At 54.8% G+C, this 21,002-nt stretch overlaps 3 protein-coding genes across 6 annotated transcripts; 2 read left to right on the forward strand and 1 right to left on the reverse strand.

The window, feature by feature from the left end:
* Window positions 1–2,570: 2,570 nt before the first annotated feature.
* On the reverse strand, window positions 2,571–6,114 carry Prrt1 (proline rich transmembrane protein 1). Its single transcript, XM_028887883.2, has 4 exons — window positions 5,981–6,114; window positions 4,500–5,038; window positions 3,753–3,938; window positions 2,571–3,608 (listed from the first exon to the last, which is right to left on the reverse strand). The coding sequence occupies exons 1-4, from the start codon at window positions 5,997–5,999 to the stop codon at window positions 3,432–3,434; spliced, it is 921 nt and encodes a 306-aa protein (XP_028743716.1). The 5' UTR covers window positions 6,000–6,114; the 3' UTR covers window positions 2,571–3,431.
* On the forward strand, window positions 5,006–17,822 carry Ppt2 (palmitoyl-protein thioesterase 2). Of its 3 annotated transcripts, none has more exons than XM_028887886.2 (9): window positions 5,006–5,100; window positions 8,701–8,891; window positions 9,113–9,266; window positions 9,686–9,781; window positions 9,867–9,974; window positions 12,055–12,138; window positions 12,225–12,309; window positions 16,749–16,803; window positions 17,008–17,822. In XM_028887886.2, the coding sequence occupies exons 2-9, from the start codon at window positions 8,709–8,711 to the stop codon at window positions 17,149–17,151; spliced, it is 909 nt and encodes a 302-aa protein (XP_028743719.1). In that variant the 5' UTR covers window positions 5,006–5,100; window positions 8,701–8,708; the 3' UTR covers window positions 17,152–17,822. The 3 variants fall into 3 exon arrangements, with proteins under 3 accessions (XP_028743719.1, XP_028743718.1, XP_028743717.1); XM_028887885.2 differs by lacking the exon at window positions 5,006–5,100 and adding an exon at window positions 6,221–7,603; XM_028887884.1 differs by lacking the exon at window positions 5,006–5,100 and adding an exon at window positions 8,262–8,371.
* Window positions 17,823–17,918: 96 nt separating this feature from the next.
* Window positions 17,919–20,954, forward strand: Egfl8 (EGF like domain multiple 8). Of its 2 annotated transcripts, XM_028887890.2 has the most exons (9): window positions 17,919–18,680; window positions 19,191–19,312; window positions 19,450–19,572; window positions 19,668–19,777; window positions 19,868–19,963; window positions 20,084–20,254; window positions 20,333–20,412; window positions 20,493–20,646; window positions 20,834–20,954. In XM_028887890.2, the coding sequence occupies exons 2-9, from the start codon at window positions 19,212–19,214 to the stop codon at window positions 20,860–20,862; spliced, it is 864 nt and encodes a 287-aa protein (XP_028743723.1). In that variant the 5' UTR covers window positions 17,919–18,680; window positions 19,191–19,211; the 3' UTR covers window positions 20,863–20,954. The 2 variants fall into 2 exon arrangements, with proteins under 2 accessions (XP_028743723.1, XP_037055729.1); XM_037199834.1 differs by lacking the exon at window positions 20,493–20,646 and having other exon boundaries at window positions 20,333–20,473.
* The last annotated feature ends 48 nt before the right edge of the window (window positions 20,955–21,002 follow it).

Here is a 21,002-nt window from a genome sequence, read left to right on the forward strand (position 1 = left end):
GCACATACTTTATTGTTGTTGTTAGGACAGGGTTTCTCTATGTAACAGTCCTGGCTGTCCTGGAACTCACTCTGTAGACCAGGCTGGTCTTGAACTCACAGAGATCGGTCTGCCTTTGCCTCCCGAGTGCTGGGATTAAAGGCGGGCACCACCACCGCTCGGTTGAGGCACATACATTTAATCCCAGCACTCTGGAAGCAGAGACAGGCAGATCTCTGAGTTTGAAGCCAGCTTGGTCTACAGAGCAAGTTCTAGGACAGCAAGGGCTACATAGAGAAGCCCCATTTCAAACAAAACAACAATAACAATGAAACACACACACACACACACACACACACACACACACACACACACCAAAATCCACAACCAACCAAACAAACAAAAAGGCCCTCGGGGTTGGGGATTTAGCTCAGTGGTAGAGCACTTGCCTAGAAAGCACAAGGCCCTGGGTTTGGTCCTCAGCTCTGAAAAAAAAAAAAAGTTTCATGTTTGCCGGGCGGTGGTGGCGCACACCTTTAATCCCAGCCCTCGGGAGGCAGAGCCAGGCGGATCTCTGTGAGTTCAAGGCCAACCTGGTCTACAGAGTGAGATCCAGGACAGGCACCAAAGCTACACAGAGAAACCCTGTCTCAAAAAACAAACAAACAAACAAACAAAAAAGGCCCCCAAACCAAAACAACAACAGAAAATAGAATAAACAGAATTCCTGGCTTGGTAGTAGAGGCCTGTAATTCTAGAATTTGTGTGTGGGGATGGTGGCAGGTTGAGGCAGCTTGATTGCAAGTTTGAAGGAAGCCCGTGCTACATACTGTGACCTCTGTATCATAGATAGATGGATAGATAGATGGAAGTGATGCCTGTGTTGAGTGAGTGAGATTTCTTTTCTTTCTTTTTTGTTCTTCTGGTTTTTCAGGATGCTGGGATTAAAATCTTGTGCCTCCACCGCCTAGCAAGTGGATGAGATTTCAAAAGAAAGCCCCAGAGAAGAAAACTAAAATCTGGAGATAGACACCTGGGGAAGGGGAGAAAGAGGAAGGGTTATTAGTGACAGGTTTGGGGAGGAGACAGCATGTCGCTGAGCCTGGAGGTATAAAGAATTCCCAGTCAAGAGCCAGGTGTGCCTGAGGCATGACAACACACACCTGCAATTCCAGCACTTGGGAGGGGAGTATTTCAGGAGCTGAAGGTTACCTCAGGTACACAGTGAGTTTAACTGAGCTTATGAGACACAGTCTCAGAATAAGTAAATGAATCGAGGGTGGGGGTGGGCAGGCGGACAGACAAGACAGCCACAAAAGGGCTGGGAGAAGCAGAATATTTTGAAAACATCATTAATTTTCTGCAGTGTAATCACTGGCTATTTAAGATTCTGGCAGTGTGAGGAACGGAAGTACATTTCAAGGAGGCAGGAAAGAAAGACAGAGTCACACAGGCGCTTTCCAACCCAAGAGGAAAGCTGTTCAGGGTGTGAGGAAGGAAACGCTGCACACAAGAAATCCTCCAGGAGCCGTGGTGGAGGCTGCTCAGTGGTTATGATCTCGCTGTCCTCTCAGAGGACCTGAGTTCAGGTTCCAGCACCCACAGCAGGTGGTTCACAACCACCTGTAACTCCAGCAGCGTACTGGAGGGCCTTTGTGGGCATCTCCACACATTCTTGTATACACTCAAGAGCAGACAATAAATAAAATAAAAATAAATCTTTAAGAAAAAGAACTATCGCTGGGGAAGGCATGTTAGACCTGAAATGTCCCAAGGGGAACCTGTGATACCTGTGTCTCCGCCCCTCATACCCGGCCTCAGTACAAGGTTTTCTGTCTGGATTTGGGGTCACAGCCTGGACTGAGCATATCTCACCAGCCACCCTGTGTGTCCTGGCCGTGCCTTATGAATGAACAAAGCTGGGTGACACCCTGTTCTCCATGAGTGCAGTGAAACCAGACGCCTGCCCTGCTTGTCCCCATCCCCTCTCACAGAGGCCCCGCTAGCTACAGGCTTAGGGTGAGCTAGGGCAGTTGGCCCAGGTGTAGAGGCTCTGTTAGCACTCTCCCCAGGGTCCCCACAGCTCTCTGCCCCTTGCCTGAGCTTGCCTTCACACAGGATTCTGCTGCACGTTGTCCAGCCCCAGGCCGGGGACACTGTGGGCCTGTGGTGTTCTCCTCTTGTTCCTGTCATCCCAGCCTTGATCAGCCTAACTGGTCTACCACCTTCTTCCTTCTGGAAGTCTCCGGTCCCCATTCCAGAGGGGAGCGGGAAAGCAGGATAGAGAACGACCCTCCAGGTCTTCTCCGGTTTGGTTTCTTCTCTCTTTTGAGATAAGGTTTAACACAGCACAGAATGACCTCTAACTTTCTATATAAAGTAGAGTGTAGCTTTGAACTCCTGGCTGTAGACCTACAGCAAGCCTGGCTGGGGGACCCTCTTTTCTCTGCTATCATAGGAAACTATCTCCTCACGCTTTTGTCTTTTGCCGGCCAGCCCCGCTCCCCTCCCCCGCGGAGGAAAAAAAAAAAATAACAAGATGAAAAGTGAAAAGGGAACAGAACGCCAGGGTGTTCTCCGAACTCTGGAACTGCGGGTGATAAATCCACTAAAGTGTCTTTAATACCGTCTTTCGGAAGGTCACACACACGCACACACAGATCAAAACAAGTCTAGGGTTGAGGGAGCGGGGTGCGCAGGCTCCCTTCCTGAATCCTTCGGCCCCGCTGTCCAGGGGTTGGCACAGGTAGAAAGAGTATTTACATTGCAGGGACTTGGTTCCTTTTCCAGGGTGAGGGTACTAAACCAGAAACTTCCCACATCTCACTCCAAAACCAACAAAACAGGAGTTCTGGAATTAGCAGGAAAATAGGTAGAAAGAGACATCCGCATTGGCAAAAACCCGAACCAGAGTGGGGTTGCAGTTCTCCCAGGGCTGAGTCCTCTTTTAGAGGGGTAGGGGGAAGCGTCCGTCCGTCCGTCCGTCTGTAGGCTGGGCCTGAATTCAAAAACCCAAATCAACAAGACTAAATCACCCCGCAAGGAAGAAAAGAAGGCGGAGCCTGCCGACCTGGAGGCGGGGTTAGTGAGGGTTGGGGGCGGGGCCTATAGGGGAGGCGGAGCTTCGGGGACCTGACTCCCTATGGGGGATCGGAGACCAGCAGAGCCCCGCCCCCGGCATTGCACTTTGATGGGGTGGGGAACTGGGGCGACTCAGGGCTCGGTGTTTGGCCTGGATTCCAGGGCCGCTGGGGATGTGGGTTTTGGAGAGGTTCCTGAGGAACTGGATTCGGAGCGCACTCGCTGGGCCCGAGATTCCGAGGGGGCGGAGTTTATGATGTCTGGAAGTCCGGCGGCCACAGGAGGATGTGCAGGGCGCGCGTAGGCGGCAGGACGGCACGACACGCCAGGGAGGTTGGGGGGCACAGAGTGGGGCCGAGACGGGAACGTGTTTAGGGGTCCCAGTAGTTTTCGTGGTGCTGGGCGGCGATGATGATGACGACCGTGAGGATGGTACAGAGCACCATGGCCGCGATGCCCACGGCCAGGGAGATGAATGAGAAGTTCCGGGCCTCGCGTGAAGCGATCTCGGCGGACACCATGTCTCCGCGGGCCAAGGCCGTGCGCACCTACCGGGGAGGGGTGCGGGAAGAGGGTCAGAGAGCCACGGCTCACCCGTCGCAGCCTCCCTCTAAGAATATGCCCCAGAATGGCCCGGGCTAAGGAGTCCCGGGTCTGCCCAGGCTTTTCCTGTCCGCCCCCGCCCCACACACCTGCACGGCCTTGAAGATGGCGATGATGCCTGTAGGCCAGAAGCAGCAGATGGTGGTCAGCACGGCGATGGGCATGTAGTCGTGCGGCGGGCGCCTGGGCTCTAACAGAGCCAGCCCTGGGCCCTGGGGCGGCGGGGGCAGCGTGGAGGTCACTCCCGGGCCCCCGGGGGTCCCGCCTGCGTAGGGCTGTGGGAGGGACAGTGGGGGGAAAGGGCCGTCACGCCTACACTCTCGCTGCTTGCCAGCGGCCGGGCAGTTGGCAGAGAGGTTTCTAAAAACACGATCCTAAGGTTTAAGGGTGGGGGATGAACACCCCATCCTTCCTGGTAGTAAAATCGGCCTAGGCCTCGGTGGAAGTTTCCGCACTCTTGCAAGGCCTGTTCTGCACGTCAGGTCTTGTGTCCATCCTCCTCAGCATCCCCAGGGCTAGGCTTTGCTCTTTCTACCCCTGGCTTCCCAGGTTCCCTTTCGTCCTCTCCCCCCAAGCGGTCTCCTTCTTTCAGGTCTTGACTTTTGAACCACCTCCCACGCCTTGACCTCTGATCCCCGAAGATGCCCCCCCTCACCAGCCCCCCCCACCTCCCCATCCACAATCCCTTCCCTCTCCACTCTTCTGTCTAGGGTTTGATTCCAGAACACCGTTGGGTCCGGTTCTATTTCGCTCTCTCCCAGCTCCCCACAGTGTCCCTGTTGCACCTGCCTCCCGCCCCTCTCCTCCTAGGTCCCGTCGGCCCCACACTCACTCACCGTGCCCACCGGGTACACCGGGACATAGGCAGTGCAGGGCTGCAGCTGCAGCGGGTAGCCGGGCGCCACGTAGCCCCCCAGCGGCAGCGTGCCCACCGCCCCCGCGTGCGTGGGCACCACAAAGCCCGGGGCCTGGGCCGTCGGGGCTGGCGCTGGCGGGGGCGGGGCGGCGGCCGCCGGCGGCGGTGGGGGAAGTGGGCCCTCGAAGCGCGTCTCCTGCAGATAAGGGTCGGGTGGCATGCGGGGTAAGGTAGCACAGCCGGGTGGGGGAGCCCCAGCGCCGGGACCGGGCGGGGCATGGTGAGGGGGCCGCGGCAGCGTGGCGGAGGACGAAGGGCCACGCTGAGCGCCGGCCGCAGCAGAGGCCAGGCCACCTGCCCCTAAGCGCGGGAGGGTGGCAGTGCCAGACTGGTGGTAGTGGTGGTGGTGGTGGTGGTGCGAGGAGGGGGCCGTTTGTGGCGGCGGGATGGGGGGCTCGGCCGGAGGCTGGGGGGCATTGTAGGGCGGCGGTGAAGTGTGGGGAACTGAGTCTGGAAGGCCTGGCCACGGAAAGCAGAGGAGAGGATAAGGAGAGAGAGAGAAAACAGCCCGAGATCAGAAGGTAAGAAACACCAGACAGTCAGAGATGGAGAAGTATCAAGGGAGAGACCGACCGGGAGATGACAGCTCCCATTTGGGGTCAGGGAGGGGTGGTATCTAGGCCACCTGCCCTCCAGTCTAGTTTTGCCATCACAACCGTCACAACTCTTGCCCAGCTCCTCCGCTGTCACCCACGGTCGTCAACCACACGACCTCATCCAGGGCTGGCTCAGGGCTGTCCCTCTGCTCTGCTCCTCTTCGTGCGTGCTCGGTTTCTATGTGGATGACACTTCCACTTCCCTTCAGTGGGGAAACAGGCCAGGGCTTACCTGGGAATCTCATGGCCTCTGTTCGGAGGGCCATTAAAAAAAAAAGTCTTCTGGGACTAGTCATGGTGGTTCATGCCTGGAATCCCAGTACATGTGAAGCAGAGGCAGGAGGATGAGGAACTGGGGAGTTCAAGGCCAGCCTGGGCTACATAGGGAAATCTTGTCTCAGAGGGGAAAAAAGTCTTCTAGATTTTACTTCCCTGACAACCCCCATCAGATCTCTCCACTGGGTGTCTCCATGCCAGTGAACCAGGGATTGTCCATCTGTCACTCCCAGTGATGCTGTCCCTGCAGTACCTGGCTGTGCCTTCCTCTCCTCCTCGACCTGCCCCCCCCCCCATGTTGTTGACAAGGCACAGAGGCAGACTGACCCAAAGAAAGGAAGAGAAGGATGAGACATAGAAAGAGGAGGGGTGGAGGTGGGGGTACGAACGGAGAGAAGGGGACGGAGCGGAGCCACCATACAACACCCCAGAGGGGGTCAAAGGAGGGGGTTAGGGCAAGTGGGGGGGGCAGGCGGGAGGTAATGGAGGGGATGGTGTTGGGGAGGGTATTGGTATTTTTCTTTTTTACCTGACTTTTCCGATGACATGTTTGCAATTGCTGGGACAGGGTCTCTGAAGCAGGTGTCAGGGCCCCCTGGCTGGTGCAGGAGTCTGGGTCCGGGATGGCGCAGCTGGCAGCGGCGGCGGTGGCGGCGGCGGCGCAGAGATGGAGAGATGAAGACAGAGTCGGAGGGGGGCAAGCCGAGGGAGGGTGGCAAGGGGGGGGGAGCTTAAAGGGACCGAGGCGAGGGAGGGGGAGGGCTTCAGAAGTTCCCCCCCGCAAACATACACTCGTTCTCTCTGCTCTTGGACCCACCTCTTTCCTCCTCTCACCCTGGCATTCAAGCCCCCAGTTTAGGCTCCCTTGGAGTTGTCATGGAAACCGGGAGGCAAGACCAGGCGAGGCGGGTGGGACTAAGAGAATGAGGGAGGGAGAGAGAACTCTCTCGAGTCTCTCCCTCAAAGACTCGCTGTAGTGATTGTATTGTGGGAAGCCAGTTCAAAGGGTTCACCCCACTTATCTCCAGACCCGGCTGGTCCAAGGCGTTCTTTCCTCAGTCCCTCTCAGAGCTCCCTGCAAGTTAGGGACAGAACCGGGTGTGAGAGAGAATGGTGCAGAGCTGGGAACCACCAGAGCCTGAAAAGTCCCCCAGGTATACGGCCTGGGTGGGCCTGTCTTCCCCGCTGTGAGGTAGAAGCTCAGGTCTGTAATTTGAAGCTGGCGGAGGAAACGGAGAGAGAGTGCCTGTGGGGATACACAGGTACCTTCTTCCTCCAGGGTTAAAGAGCTGAAATGCTTTAGCAAGGGGAAGCCAGATGTAACTGCTTGTCTGAGACAGGCAGGTTTGAGAAAGCCTGCTTGTGGGGGCTGAAGAGTTCTTGGGTCGGTCAGCATTCTATCCATGCCCTACAGCACCCCCTGCCCCCCTCTCCTCCCGCCCCAAGACGCTGATCCACCTCCGGAGTCAACCCGAGACGCAGTGGTGACTTAAAAGTCTTTTATTTGCTTTTTGTGTCTTGGAAGGGCGTGGGTGGGGAGGTAGCGTGAGGATAGGCAGTCTATAGAGATTACACCAGTTGGGCCTTTTGCTGAAACCTAGCAGGAGAATCAGAAATGCCCTCCCCTTTTAGAATTTCCCAACCCTCGCCTGAGGCAGTTGCCTTAGGACAGAACCCCTCCAGGCCGAGCAGTCCCAGACACGTCTTGTGCCGGTCCCAGGTCTTAGAAATTTTTACATCACGCCTTATACCGGTGGTTCTGGTTTTTCAAGCGTGGATGGATCAGAGAGAACCCGGACCCATCCCTCCCACACCGTCTTCACTATATATGCTCTGGGTTTTTTTTTTTTTTTTTATTGAGAGTCGAGTTTAGACTGAGCAAAAACCCTGAGTACAGGGCGGGAGGCTCAGACATGTTCAGAAATCCTGTAAACTTATTTAACTGATAAGTAAAAACCCTGACGGGTAAAGGCCATCCTGGGGCACTCGGGGTGTGCGCAGGGGTCACGGGTAGGCCGAGTGGTGCTAGCGCCCGCCCGCAGCGCGGAAGTCTGGCAGCAGTAACAGGGTCGGTGTCGCCAGCAGCCTGCAGGGATCTGAGCAGCAGATTATTGGGGTCACTCAGAGTGGAAAGACTGGTGGCAATCCGGTGGTGAGTCCTTGCAGCCCCCGGGGCCCTACGCCCATGGAAGGTGGGTCATGGAGGGTTGGTCATGAACGCGGAGATAAAAGTAGGGCCAGAGAAACTGGGCCAGGCTGCACGGCACTCGAGGGGCCTGAAGGACTCTCGGCGTCTCCGGAGACAAGGGCACAACACGCACTTCAGAGTCAAGAGTTGTAAGGCGCTGATCCGGAGCGGGAGGGCAGACAGGAGCCGGAAGAGGGCCGCTCCGGCTGCGGTCCGCCGAGCACGCGGGCCTGTCACTCGCCTGGCGTCCAGCTAGACGCTGGGATAGCCTTTCGTCAGTCCTACCCTCCCATCCCCCCCTTGGGACGAGAAATTCGGGCTCGGCTGCAAAGCCAGGCAGACTGGGTTGGAAAGTGGGGCGCATCAGGGAGGAGAAGTCGCACCCCTGGGCGGCTGGGAAAGCCTTCTTTAGATAGCCGATTATCTTTGCAGTGGCTTCTCCCCTTCCGGTTGAATGGATCGCTCCGCCCGTTTCCTCCCCATCTCCTTGGGTGCAATGGAATGTTCCATTGCCCCTCCGGTCCGCTGTCCGCGTTGCAGGGAACGCTCTCTCTGTTGTCAGGGAAAGCCCCGGACGTGACGGCTTTGCGCGACCCCGAGCAGCACCCCCCTGCCATCCGTCATCCCCCCCCCTTGCGCGCTCTCCTGGTCCCCCTTTGCCTCCTACCCCGTGGATTCCAGACTGGGTACAAGTAAACAGCTGGCGGAGCGAAGCCTCCAGACCCAGGCCAGGTGGGAGTTTCCACTCTCCGTGGGGCCTGGGCTGCTGCCCGGGGGCCGTTGCAGAACCCCGAGTTGTGCATGGCCGAGGTGATGCTTGCGGAAGATCCTGGGCCTAGGGACTAAGTCCCTTGAGCGCCAAGTTGGGGGCGGGACTTAGGGTGAGCATTAGTGCAACGAGGTGGTAGGGGGTGTGTTTGTGCAGCACAAACTGGAGTTAAGTTAAAAGTAGGCTATTGTGACAAGGACCTGGTGTAGGCGCGGAGGCCGGAGGTTGCTGGGGGTCTATCGAGGTCGGGGGGGGGGGTCCGCTTCCCTCACAGCCCTTCGTTTCTTCTCAGGTGGGAGCATGCCAGGGCTATGGAGGCAGAGGCTTCATTCGGCGTGGGCTCTGCTCCTTCTGCCGTTCTTGCGACTGCTGATGCCCGCAGCCCCCGCCCCCCACCGCGGGTCCTACAAGCCAGTGATCGTGGTGCACGGGCTTTTTGACAGTTCCTACAGCTTCCGCCACCTGCTGGACTATATCAACGAGGTCTGTCAGGGCCGCCGGGCCGAGGGTGTTGGAGCAGCTCTGTAGTGGTTGGGGAGGAAGCGTGGGCAGCTGAAAGACGACCCCTCTAGGCCGGCTCCTCGGGGTACTGCTACTACCGTGGGGAGATTTGGGGGGCGGGGGTTCCTGGTTCCAGCCAGCCCAGTGAATGCACGTGGCCGTCATAGTCCAACCCCAGTGGCTGCATTGCCCCTTTCCCACAGACACACCCCGGGACTGTGGTGACAGTGCTCGATCTCTTCGATGGCAGAGAGAGCTTGCGGCCCTTGTGGGAACAGGTGCAAGGGTTCCGAGAGGCTGTGGCCCCCATCATGGAAAAGGCCCCTGAAGGGGTGCATCTCATCTGCTACTCCCAGGGTAGGCGACACACACACTCCGACTCCCAAGCCTTGTACGAGCTTGACCCTTATCTAAGGCTTTCCCGGCGTTTGCTTTTCTGAACTGCATAGCTCTGGTCACGAGTTTCTGTTTTCCGGCTTCCCTCAGCACCTGTCCTCCTCCCGTGTGTCCCGAAGGGGAGGGAGTCCTCCTTCCATCCCGGTTTCCCATGGTTCTTACAGCTAAGGATTTGAAGAGCAGCTTAAAGCCTCTCTGTTGGTCGGAGGCCTAGACTCTGTAGCTTGGCTCTGTCACGTGACACGTGGCTTGCGGGCACAGGGTGTGACTTTAGTCTTGGATCCCATTCTTTTAAGTTAAGTATTTTGAGAGACCAGAGGCAAGGGTCACTGCGGTCCCCGTTCCTAAGGCCCCTTGCTATGTTGGTGCTCTGCCTCCAGGAGGCCTGGTGTGCCGAGCCTTGCTGTGCGTCATGGACGAGCACAATGTGGATTCTTTCATCTCCCTCTCTTCCCCACAGATGGGACAGTATGGAGGTGAGTGGGCAATGTGGGTTCATAGAAACCACCATGTGCGGGCACAGAGGACTGGGGCCACATGGCGCTGCCTTTCTTTCCTCAGACACAGACTATCTGAAGTGGCTGTTCCCCACTTCCATGCGGTCCAACCTCTATCGGGTCTGCTACAGCCCTTGGGGCCAAGAATTTTCCATCTGCAACTACTGGCACGGTAAGCGGAGGGTGGCGCCCGGGGCCTACGTGGATGTGGCTCCGTGCAGGGGAGCCTGCGCCCACCTCCACCATAACCAAAGCAGCAGGTCCCGTTTATCAGTAACTTAATAAATCAAACAGGTGCTGTTCAGGATGTTGTTTGCAAGGCACCCAGTTGCCTCAGAGAGTGTAGTCTGGTGCAAAAAAATGTTGTTTTGTTTTGTTTTTTTTTGTTTGTTTTTTTGTTTTTTTCCGAGACAGGGTTTCTCTGTGTAGTTTTGGTGCCTGCACCGGAACTCACTCTGTAGACCAGGCTGGCCTTGAACTCACTCTGTAGACCAGGCTGGCCTTGAACTCACAGAGATCTGCCTGCCTCTGCCTCCCTTGAGCGCTGAGATTAAAGGCGTGTGCCACTGCTGCCGCGCCCCCCCCCCACCGGGCACAAAATTTTTCTTTAAAAAAATTAATGGATTATCATTATTATTACTCTCTATCTGTCTGTCTGTCTGTCTGTCTCTCTCTCTCTCTCTCTGTGTATGTGTTCATGAATGAATTTACGGCACATACATGGAGGTCAGAGGGCAACTTTCAGAAGTCCATTCTCTCTCTCCACCATTGCTCATTTGCTACAATGTGGATCACAGGCCATATGAGTGAGTGGCTGTCCCAATACAGCTTTATTTACAGAAACAAGTAACAGACTGGATTTGGTCCATTAGGGGCCAACTTCTAGTGTAGGGTAGTGTGCCTGGATGCTGGGGCCAGATTAGGGGTTGAGCCTGACTTTGTTGGGTAACCTTGGGCACATTACTTAGCTTTCTGGGACCAAGTCTCCTTCTGTAATGTAGTATGGACCTTGTGACGTGGTTATAATCATTAAATTAATGAGAGTAAAAAACTTTTAACAATCACTGGCTCGCCAGGCGGTGGTGGTCCACGCCTTTGAAAAACCACACACACACACACACACACACACACACACACACACACACACACACACAATCACTAACTCACACAGGTTACCACATAAAAGTGTTTCCCAGGCCAGGAGTGCTGATACACCTATTTAATCCCAGCACTTGGGAAATAGAGGCAGGAGGATCTCTGAGTTTGAAACCAGCCTGAATTATATAGGAGTTCCAGGATAGCCAGGACTAAATAGATCCTGTCTCAAAAAACAAGCAAAATAACAGAAAACCTCAAAAAGTGCCTTGGATTGTGCTGACCGTCATTTTTATCCTTCTGTTGTATGGCTGGATGTCTGTCTTTACTATTAGATTTATTTATGTACGTATTTTATGTGTGTGGATACTTTGCATGTACATCTGCACACCAGCAGAGGGCATCAGACAGCTGTGAGCTGCCATGTGGGTGCTGGGAATGGAACTCAGGACCTTCAGAAGAGCAGTGAGAATTTTTTTTTTTTTTTTTTTTTTTGGTTTTTTGAGACAGGGTTTCTCTGTGTAGTTTTGGTGCCTGTCCTGGCTCTCACTTTGTAGACCAGGCTGGCCTTGAACTCACAGAAATCTGCCTGCCTCTGCCTCCCTTGAGCACTGGGATTAAAGGCATGCGCCGCCACCGCCTGGCTAGAAGTCTTAACCACTGCGTTATCTCTCCAGCCCCAGTCTTCACTGTTACTTTCGTCTCCTTACTGACCATCCAGTCTTCCCTTCCATTATGGTTTTTTTCTTCTTTTTAAAAAATTTTTAAATGTTATGTGTATGAGTGTTTTTCTGCATATATGTGCACTACATGCATGCCTGTTGCCTGTGGAGGCCAGAAGACGGCATTGGATCCCCTGGGACTGGAGTTCAGACAGTTGTGAGCTACCGTGTGGGGTGCTGGGAGTTGAACCAGAGTCACGGAAGAGCAGCCAGTGCTCTCAACCCCTGAGGCATCCCTCCAGCCCACTTGAACTCTGTGTAGCCAAGGATGACTCTGAACTGATCCTCCTGACCTAACATCCTGAGCTCCAGTATTAGAGGTGTGGGCCACCCGTGTCAGTTTATGCAGGATGTGGGGGGTCACATCCCAGGGCCCCAGGCATGCTGCGCTACACCCCAGCTCCAGCTGTCTCCCTAACTGCTGTTTGCGCTCAGATCCTCACCATGACGACTTGTACCTCAATGCCAGCAGCTTCCTGGCCCTCATCAATGGGGAGAGAGACCATCCCAATGCCACTGGTAAGGCCCCACCCCAGCTCTGCCCCGCTTCTGTTCCTATCCCGGCCCGAGCCCTGCGGCTGACCCTGTCTTCCCCATCTCTACAGTGTGGCGGAAGAACTTTCTCCGACTGGGCCGCCTGGTGCTGATTGGGGGTCCTGACGATGGAGTCATCACTCCTTGGCAATCTAGGTAACAAGGGGCTGTAGAGGCTGAAGACCTGGCCTGTTAGTGTCCCCTATATACAACAGATGTTCTTTTAGATGTGTGTGTGGGGGCAGTGTGTAGCCCAGGCTTGACCTCTTGCCTTTACCTCCCAAGTGACAGGCATGATTACCACATCCGCGTCTCCCTCTTTCTTTCTGGCAGTGCTGGGGATCAGATCCAGGGGCTTACACATGCTAGGCAAGTGTTCTGCATATCTGACCCTTGTCTAAGTCTGCAGGGCGGTGGTGGCACACGCCTGCCTTTAATCCCAGCGCTTGGGAGGCAGAGGCAGGCGGGTCTCTGTGAATTCAAGGTCAGCCTGGTCTACAGAGTGAGTTTTAGGAGATCCAAGGCTGTTACACAGAAAAACCCTGTCTTAAAAAAAAGGGGGGTGGGTAGGGGGAGAAATATTTGAGTCGTAGGCAAGATCACTTGAGCCCAAGAGTTCAGAATGAATCTGGGCAACATGAGACCCTTTCACCAAAACACACAAAAAACTGATATGTTTAATTCCAGCACTCAGGAGGCAGAGGCAGGTGGATATCTGTTTCAGGCCATTCAGGGCTGTTTTTTTGAGACACCTGTGTCAAAAAGCAAAACACCACCACCACTGACAAACAAAAAAAACCCTTTCTGGTATAGAAAGTCTTTTGAGGGGCTGCAGATTGACTCAGAGGTTAAGAGCACTGGCTGCTCTTCCAGAGGTCCTGAGTTCAATTCCCAGCAACCACACACTGGCTCACAAGTATCCATGATGAAATCTGGTGCCCTCTTCTGGCCAAAAGAACACTGGACACATAATAAATAAATCTTAAAAAAAGAAAAAAGAAAAAAGTCTTTTGATCCTGGCAGCTGGAGATGTGGCTCAGCTGGTACAGTGCTGGCCTGTCATGCCTGGGTTCCATCCCAGCACTCGGGACGTAGAGGAGGAGGATCCGAAGTTCAAGGCACTACATAGTGAATGCGAGGCCAGTCTGGGCTACATAAGACCCTATTTCAAAAACCACACATGAATATTCATACACACATAATTTTGAAGTAATCATGGATTTTGTTTGTGTGTGTGTGTGATTTTTTTTTTTAAGATTTATTTCTTATGTTTACAATTTCCTGTCTGCATATACTCCTGCAGGCCAGGAGAGGGCACCAGATCTCATTATAGATGGCTGTGAGCCACCATGTGGTTGCTGGGAATTGAACTCAGGACCTCTGGCAGAGCAGCCAGTGCTCTTAACCAGTGCCCTTAATCATGGATTCTGAAGAGGTTGCAGAGATGGTTTATCAGGGTCCACACATCAAACTCATAACACCAGGCGAGGTAGTGGCATGCCTTTATCCCAGAACTTGGGAAGCAGAGACAGGTGGATCTCTGAGTTTAAGGCCAGCCTGGTCTTCCTAGTGAGTTCCAGGATAGTCAGAGCTATGTAGAGAGACCCTGACTCAAAAAAAAAAAAAAAAAAAACCAAAAACCCAAAAAGCTAGAAAACCAAAGCCATGGCACTGCCATCAGTACAGTGTGAGAGCGAGGTCCCGGCCACTCTATCACATTCCCTGCCGCTCTGCACCAGAGCATCAACCTCAGCCCCTCCGTCTCATTCCTCGGGAAAGCCGATGGCTCTGTCGCTCTGCACACCTGCTTCTGTGGTGCGTCACGATGAGTTGGTCTGGGAGTGTCACCTGAAATTTACTCACAAGTATTTATTGCACACTGTGTGTGCCCAGGGGCTGTTCTGGGCCGTGGGGAAGCATTGGTGTCCCTGGGGTCCTGCTCTTCATACACTAAATTAGAAACACCGTGGCGGGCGCAAAGACAGGAGGCAGGGGCCTGCTGTGGCCTGCGGTCAGGGAAGTGTCCTCAAAGGAGCCGCCATCTGAACCAGCCCGAGGAAGGGAGGGCCTTCATGGGGGCCTAGCAGAGCCCCGTGGGGATTGGGGAAGGCAGTGTGAGGAGAGCAAGAGGAGGGGACGAGGTAGCTGGCCGTGGTCACCCTGAGCCCTTGTAGGCCAACGTCAGGTTCTTTCCGTGACAAACCATAGCTGAGCATGGAGGGCATAACTGCCATCCTAGTACCTTAGAGGCAGAGGTGGAGGGATATTTATTGTGTTTGTGGCTAGCCTGGGCTACCAAGTGAGACTGCTCAAAAACAATAAGCTAACAGATAACAGTGAGCTGAGAGGATGTAGCTCAGAGTATTTGGCTACCATGCTGAAGCTCTGGGTGTGATCATTCTGTTTGTATTTGGAGACAGGGTTTCCGAGTGTAGCTCTGACAAGGCTGGCCTTGAACTCACATTCTCCTGCCTCTGGCTCTTGAGTGCTGGGATTAAAGGCCTGTGCCACCTCACCCATCTCTTGGGTTTAACTCTTAGCACCAGGAGGAAAGAAAGAGCATATAGGTTGATAGGTAGGTGGGCAGAAGTGATGATTTTTTTAGTTGTTAGTTTGAGACAGTGTCATGTATTCCAAGCTGGCCTCAAATTTGTTGTATAGCCAAGGATACAGACATTTGTTACTATGTTAAAGTTTATACAGTTAAAGTTTATGCTGGGAATGAACCCAGGACTTCAGGCATGCTAGGCAGTCACTCTACCAACTCAACTATATACCCAATCTTAGAATTTACAAGTTTTTGAAAAAGTTCAATTTTATGTGCATTGGTGTTTTGTCTGCATTCATGTCTGTGTGAGGGTGTTGGGTCCCCTGGAACTATAGTTTCAGACAGTTTTGTGCTGCCATGGGGGTGCTGGGAATTGAACCCAGGTCCTCTGGAAGAGCAGCCAGTGCTCTTAACCTCTGGGCCATCTCTCCAGCCCCCAACTCCTAGAATTTTAACCGTTAGCATTTGTCAAGTTATTGACAGAGGGTCTACTTGTATTTTTTTTTTCTTTTTTGAGACAGGGTCTCACACTGTATAGCCCTGGCTGTCCTGGAATGCACAGAGATCCTCCAGCTGCTGCCTCCTGGGTGCTGGAATTAAATGTATACACTACTACATCTGGTAATATTCTTTAATTTAAAAAAAGTTGGCTGAGTCTGTGAAGTGCCTGGCCACTTGAGCTTAATCCCTGGAAACCCTGTAAAAATTCGAGGAGTGAACCCCAAAGGTGTCCTCTGCCTCCATAGCATGGCATGTACCCAACATTAGATTTTAGCTGGGCATGGCTGCATACGCCTTTAATCATAGCACCCTGGAGTCAGAGGAAGCTGGATCTCTGAGTTCTAGGCCAGCCAAGGTTACATGATGAGATGCTACTTCAAAAAAAAATTAAGTAAAAGTTAAAAAACTAAGGCTGGAGAGATGACTCAGTGTTTAAGAGCACTGGCTGCTCTTCCAGAGGTCCTGAGTTCAAATCCAGCAACCACATGGTGGCTCACAACCATCTGTAATGAGATCTGGTGCCCTCTTCTGGTCTTCAGGCATACATGCAGGCAGAACACTACATGATTAAAAAAAAATAAAATAAAAATTAAGCTAAACATGGTACCACACACCTCTCCTCTCTGCACTCACAAGAAGGTAAGAGAATCAAGGTCAACGTAGGGTTCACAGTGAGACCCTGCAAAAAGGACTGATTGACTTATTTGCAGTAGTGAGTGTTGAATCTAGTATCTATGCTAGGCATGTTTTTCTGTGTTTAATTGTTTGGTTTTTAAGATAGACTGTCTCTACATAGCCCTGGCTGTCCTAAAACACACTATGTAGACCAGGTTGGCCTTGAACTCACCGAGATCCTCTTTTCTGTCGAGTGCTGAGATTGTAGACATACACCACCACACTTGGTTCTTGAATTCCTTTTTTAAAGATTTATTACTTTGAATCATATGTTGGTGTGTCTGCATGGGGATGTGTGCATGTGTGAGTGCAGGTGGCAGGCAGGTGCCCTCGGGGAGAGCAGCCAGCACTTGGGATCTGCTGAGCCACCTCTCCAGCCCCCAAACTTACATTCTTTTTTTTTTTTTTAAATTTTTGAAAAAAAAAATGTATGTGTATGAGTTGTTTGCCTGCATGTACATTTATGTACCACATGCATGCCTGATGTCCAGGAAGGCCATAAGATGGTATGGATTGCCTGGAACTGGAGTTACAGATGGTTGTGAACACCGCATGGGTGCTGGAACCTGAGTCCTCTGGGAAAGCAGCCAGTGCTCTTAGCCTTTGAACTAGCTTTCCAGCACTTACATTTTTCAAATCAGGAATTGTTCTTAGTAGTTGTTTGAGACAGGGTCTCATGTAGCCCCCTCTGGCCTTGAACACGGCATACTTGTGCTTTCACCTCTCAAGGGTGTCACCGTGCCTAGTTCCTCTTAAAGATTCTGAGTGTCCTCCATGCTGCCCATCTCCCCGGGGCTCTGAGTCTATGAGACACCGGTGCGCATTAGTTTTCCTTGCTCTCCTGACGTCCTCCCTGCAAATCTCTCTACAGCTTCTTTGGTTTCTATGACGCCAACGAGACGGTCTTGGAGATGGAGGAGCAGCTGGTAAGCCCCCAGGGACAACTTTTCTCCTTCCATTGTTCCGCTTCATTCTGGACTTTCTGCCTCTGACCCCGAGTTGCAGGGTCTGCCTTATGGGGCCGGGGAAGTGAGGGTATGGGGTGGTGGGGGTGATGGGGTTTGGACAGCAGCAGTACCTCACTTTGTCTCTTTCCCCCGTGTCTCCACGCCCTTCCACCTACCTTGAAGGTTTACCTGCGAGACTCCTTTGGGTTGAAGTCTCTCTTGGCCCGGGGGGCCATAGTGAGGTGTCCTGTGGCTGGGATCTCTCATACCACCTGGCACTCCAATCGCACGCTCTATGATAGTTGCATTGAACCATGGCTCTCCTGAAGATGTCCTCAGGAATTCCCCAGCCCAGAGACCAAGTGGTGGCCTTGGGAAGCAGATGCCAGGCTCTGGCACGCCAGTGACCACCTCATCGCTCCCACACTGCCCCGCCCCACCAGGGCTCTCTGAGTCCTCCCCTCTGCTCCTCTGTGAATGACAAGTCCTGGTCCCCTACCTCATGTCCTCATCTGGGGACATCTCCATGCGCCCCCTTTCTCCCAGGGCTGAGGTTGGGAAGTGAGCACCAGGTTTCTAACGGGCTTCACGCTGCTGCTGCTCCTCCTCCTCCGGGTCTGGCTGTACCGGAGGAGAGCCCAGCCCCTGCCCACCACAGGGGTCTCCTTCCAGGCCACTCAGGACATTTTTAGCTTCTGTTATCCCGTGTTCCCTTTTCCTCACTTCCCTGTCGCCGGCCTCCCCGCCGAGAGGGACGCCCGCCCGTAAGAAGGGTTCTGCGGTTCCCCTACGGGACGGTTCCACTTTTGACGTGTCAGTGTTGGGGAATATCTGTGGCCTGCAAGGCCCATCTCAGGTTTGGGGATCCCCCAGTCCCTATGATCAGTGTTGGGGTATCCCCTGGGAGCCTAGGTTCTTTGAGGCCCCAGACCCTCTTTTAACTACCCTTGAGCGGGTGTTCTCTGTATTTATAGAAATAAAGTTCCATTTCCTCATAATGTGTGGCTTGGCTTATTCCCAGGTGAAGGGGACGGTGGGGACAGAAAGCCTGGGGCCTGGGTGCCCCGATGCCTGGTGGGGGTGGGGGCCCCTGGTGTTTCCGTCCTCTCAATGCCCATTCTGTTTAGGTTCCTGACTCTGTGGGTTCTTTCCTGCTGAAGACAATTCCCTTCCTGTCCCAGCCTAGGGTTAGGGGGCTGAGCCCCAGGCTCTGGAGGTTTGGGCCTCGGCCCCATGGGTAGAACTGGCCTGCCACCCCCGGACTAGACGAGGGGGCTGAGGGTCAGGTTGGACATGTGTCACGCCCCTTGACCTTTGTAGGCCAGGGCTGGGTGAGGGGCTGTACAGTCAGCCTCCCTTTGCCTGGGAGGAAGAATTTGGACGGAGACAATAGGGCCCTGTCTGTTCTGGCGTGGGGGTGGTGCCCCCCCAACCCCCAATAAATGCCATCAAGAGACGGAGGCACTTTCCCCTGGTGCCTTGGGCGCCCCTGCCCTTCTGTAACTGCTTTCTTTCCTCAGCGGATCTTGCCTGCTCGGCCGTGACCTGCCCTTGCTTCAGCTCTGCCCTTTCCCCGTCCTCACATTCCCCCAGTCTGTTAGGTTGAAGGGGGTGGGTGTTGGTTGCTATGAGAGCCAGGGACTTCTGATTTGGGGGCCCTCTAAGGCTGTGCAGGTCCTTCTAAGCAGCCCTTGGCTGAAGAGAGGGCGAGGAAGACAGGACCAGCCTGAGACTGGGAGTCTTGTGGGAGGGGGCAGGAGAGGGAGGCTGCTGTCTGGGCCCGCCCTTTGCCCACTCCAGTCTGAGCGGCTGCTGCTGGGCTCTCTGCGCTGCTGTCTCCCTGGACGGGAAAACAGGTGGGGAGAGGGAGAGGGTGGTGGAAATAATTGGGGTTACTTGACCTTAGGGTGGGTATGAGCTGGGAGGGAGGTTTCCTGAGTGAAGGGTGTGTGTCTAGGGTATGCGTGATGGTGTAAGAGCAATGGTGGCAGAGATGCATTTAATATGCTTGGGTTTGTGTGTTAGGTGTAGGGTGCTACAGTTTTGAAGGAGAAGTTACAAGGGGCACACTAAGGGTTCTGTGGGAAGGCTGGCCATGAGCTCTGGGGTAGGGGAGCCTGGCTGCGGGTGGGAAGGCTGGCCACGAGCTCTGGGTAGGGGAGCCTGGCTGCGGGTGGGAAGGCTGGCCATGAGTTCTGGGTAGGGTGAGCCTGGCTGAACAGATCATAAAATGTACAGGTCGCTGTAGACCATGTGAGTGGCTCCTTTAGAGGAGTGAATGTCCTGACCTCAGTAGACTGTTTCAGGAGGGCTGAGGCTGGAGAAGCCAGAGAGAAGCCAAGAGCCTCCATAACTGCTTGTCTTAGCCCACAGAGTCTGGAAGAGCCATGGGGCTCAGGGCTGAGCTGTGTGCTTTCCTGACTGGACTTTCGTTCCTCCTGCTCCTGATGTCAGGCCAGGGGGCCAGAGGAGGATCTTTCAGACACAGGTGACAGCAAATGGGGGAGGGGCAAGGTGAGGTCTCGGCTGGGGCCAGATTTGGTAGGCGGAGGGCGTGAGGGACTCAAGGCTGCCGAGGGCGGCCACACTCAGCGTCTCCCACCTCCACCCCTGGCATGGCTGCAGTTCGGGTGTCTGCTCCAACCGGACCCTGGTGGTTCCGCTGCGTTACAACGAGTCCTACAGCCAACCGGTCTACAAGCCCTACCTGACCTTGTGTGCTGGGAGACGCATCTGCAGCACCTACCGGTGAGACCAGCCCCGCGACTCCAGGGTCTCAAAGGGACCCCAAGAACCAAGCCCAGGATGGGTGCCCCGAGTCCTGAGCCGGGTCTATGTTCTAGGACCACTTACCGCGTGGCCTGGAGGGAGGTGAGGCGGGAGGTACAGCAGACACACGTGGTGTGCTGCCAGGGCTGGAAGAAGCCACATCCAGGAGCTCTCACCTGTGAAGGTGAGGTTGGGACTTGAGGCCTTTGTGGGAGGCGCTGGGAAGCTGGCACTGAATCCGGGTCTTAACGCTTTCCTCTCGAATGCACCCCAGCCATCTGCTCCAAGCCTTGTCTTAACGGAGGTGTCTGCACCGGACCGGACCAGTGCGAGTGCGCCCCCGGCTGGGCAGGGAAGCACTGCCGCGTGGGTAAGCAGGCGGTCGTCCCATCCCGGCGGGGCGCCCCACCACAACGGGGCGGGCGCTGGCATCTCCCCACCCACTGTGGCGCCCTGCCCCCTTCAGCCCCCGCCTCTTTCTGGTAACTAGACGTGGATGAGTGCAGGACCAGCCTTACCCTCTGTTCTCACGGCTGTCAGAACACCCTGGGCAGCTTCACGTGCAGCTGTCCGCACCCCCTGGTTCTGGGTCCGGACGGACGCGCCTGTGCAGGGGGGCCTCTAGAATCCTCAACAAGTGCCAGCATCCTCAGCGTGGCAGGTGGGTACGGGACGCCCGCGGGGTGGGCCTGGGTCCCTGTAGTAGGTTAGGCCATGCTCACAGTTTCCTTTGTCCTAGTTCGGGAAGCGGAACGTGAGGAGCGAACCCTGAGGTGGGAGGTCGCAGAGCTGCGTGGGCGCCTGGAGCGGCTGGAGCAGGCGAGCAGGGGGCAGAGCCACAGGGGTGCAAGTGCACCCGGGACCTTGCCAGAATCCTGAGGTACCACTTTCCTTTGCAGTGGGCCACACAGGCTGGGGCCTGGGTCCGAGCAGTGCTGCCCATGCCGCCTGAAGAGCTGCAGCCAGAAAAGGTGGCTGAGCTTTGGGGCCGGGGTGACAGGATCGAGTCCCTCAGTGACCAGGTGCTGCTGCTTGAGGAGAAGCTGGGTGCCTGTGAGTCCCCTGCCCCTCCTCCACACTGAAGACATATCATCACCTCGGCATCTCCCTCCTGAGACCCTCCCAACGCAACGTTCTTACACCCAGGACCCCATTCCCTGGCATCCTTGCTTATTGTTGGGTGACTGGCGGGGCCACTCCCTCCTGACCAGAGCCACCTTGCCTCTTCGCCATTAACTAGGTGCCTGTGAGGACAACAGCCTGAACTAGGGGCCTGTGAGGACAACAGCCTGGACTGGGGGCCTGTGAGGACAACAGCCTGGGCCCAGGCCTCCATGGTTGAGAAGAACTCCCGCAGCAGCCTGGATCCCCAGTTTACACAGAAACCGCCTGCTCTCTGGGATTGGCAG

Source organism: Peromyscus leucopus, chromosome 16_21, assembly GCF_004664715.2.
Source record: "Peromyscus leucopus breed LL Stock chromosome 16_21, UCI_PerLeu_2.1, whole genome shotgun sequence".
NCBI classification, from domain to species: Eukaryota; Metazoa; Chordata; class Mammalia; order Rodentia; family Cricetidae; genus Peromyscus; species Peromyscus leucopus.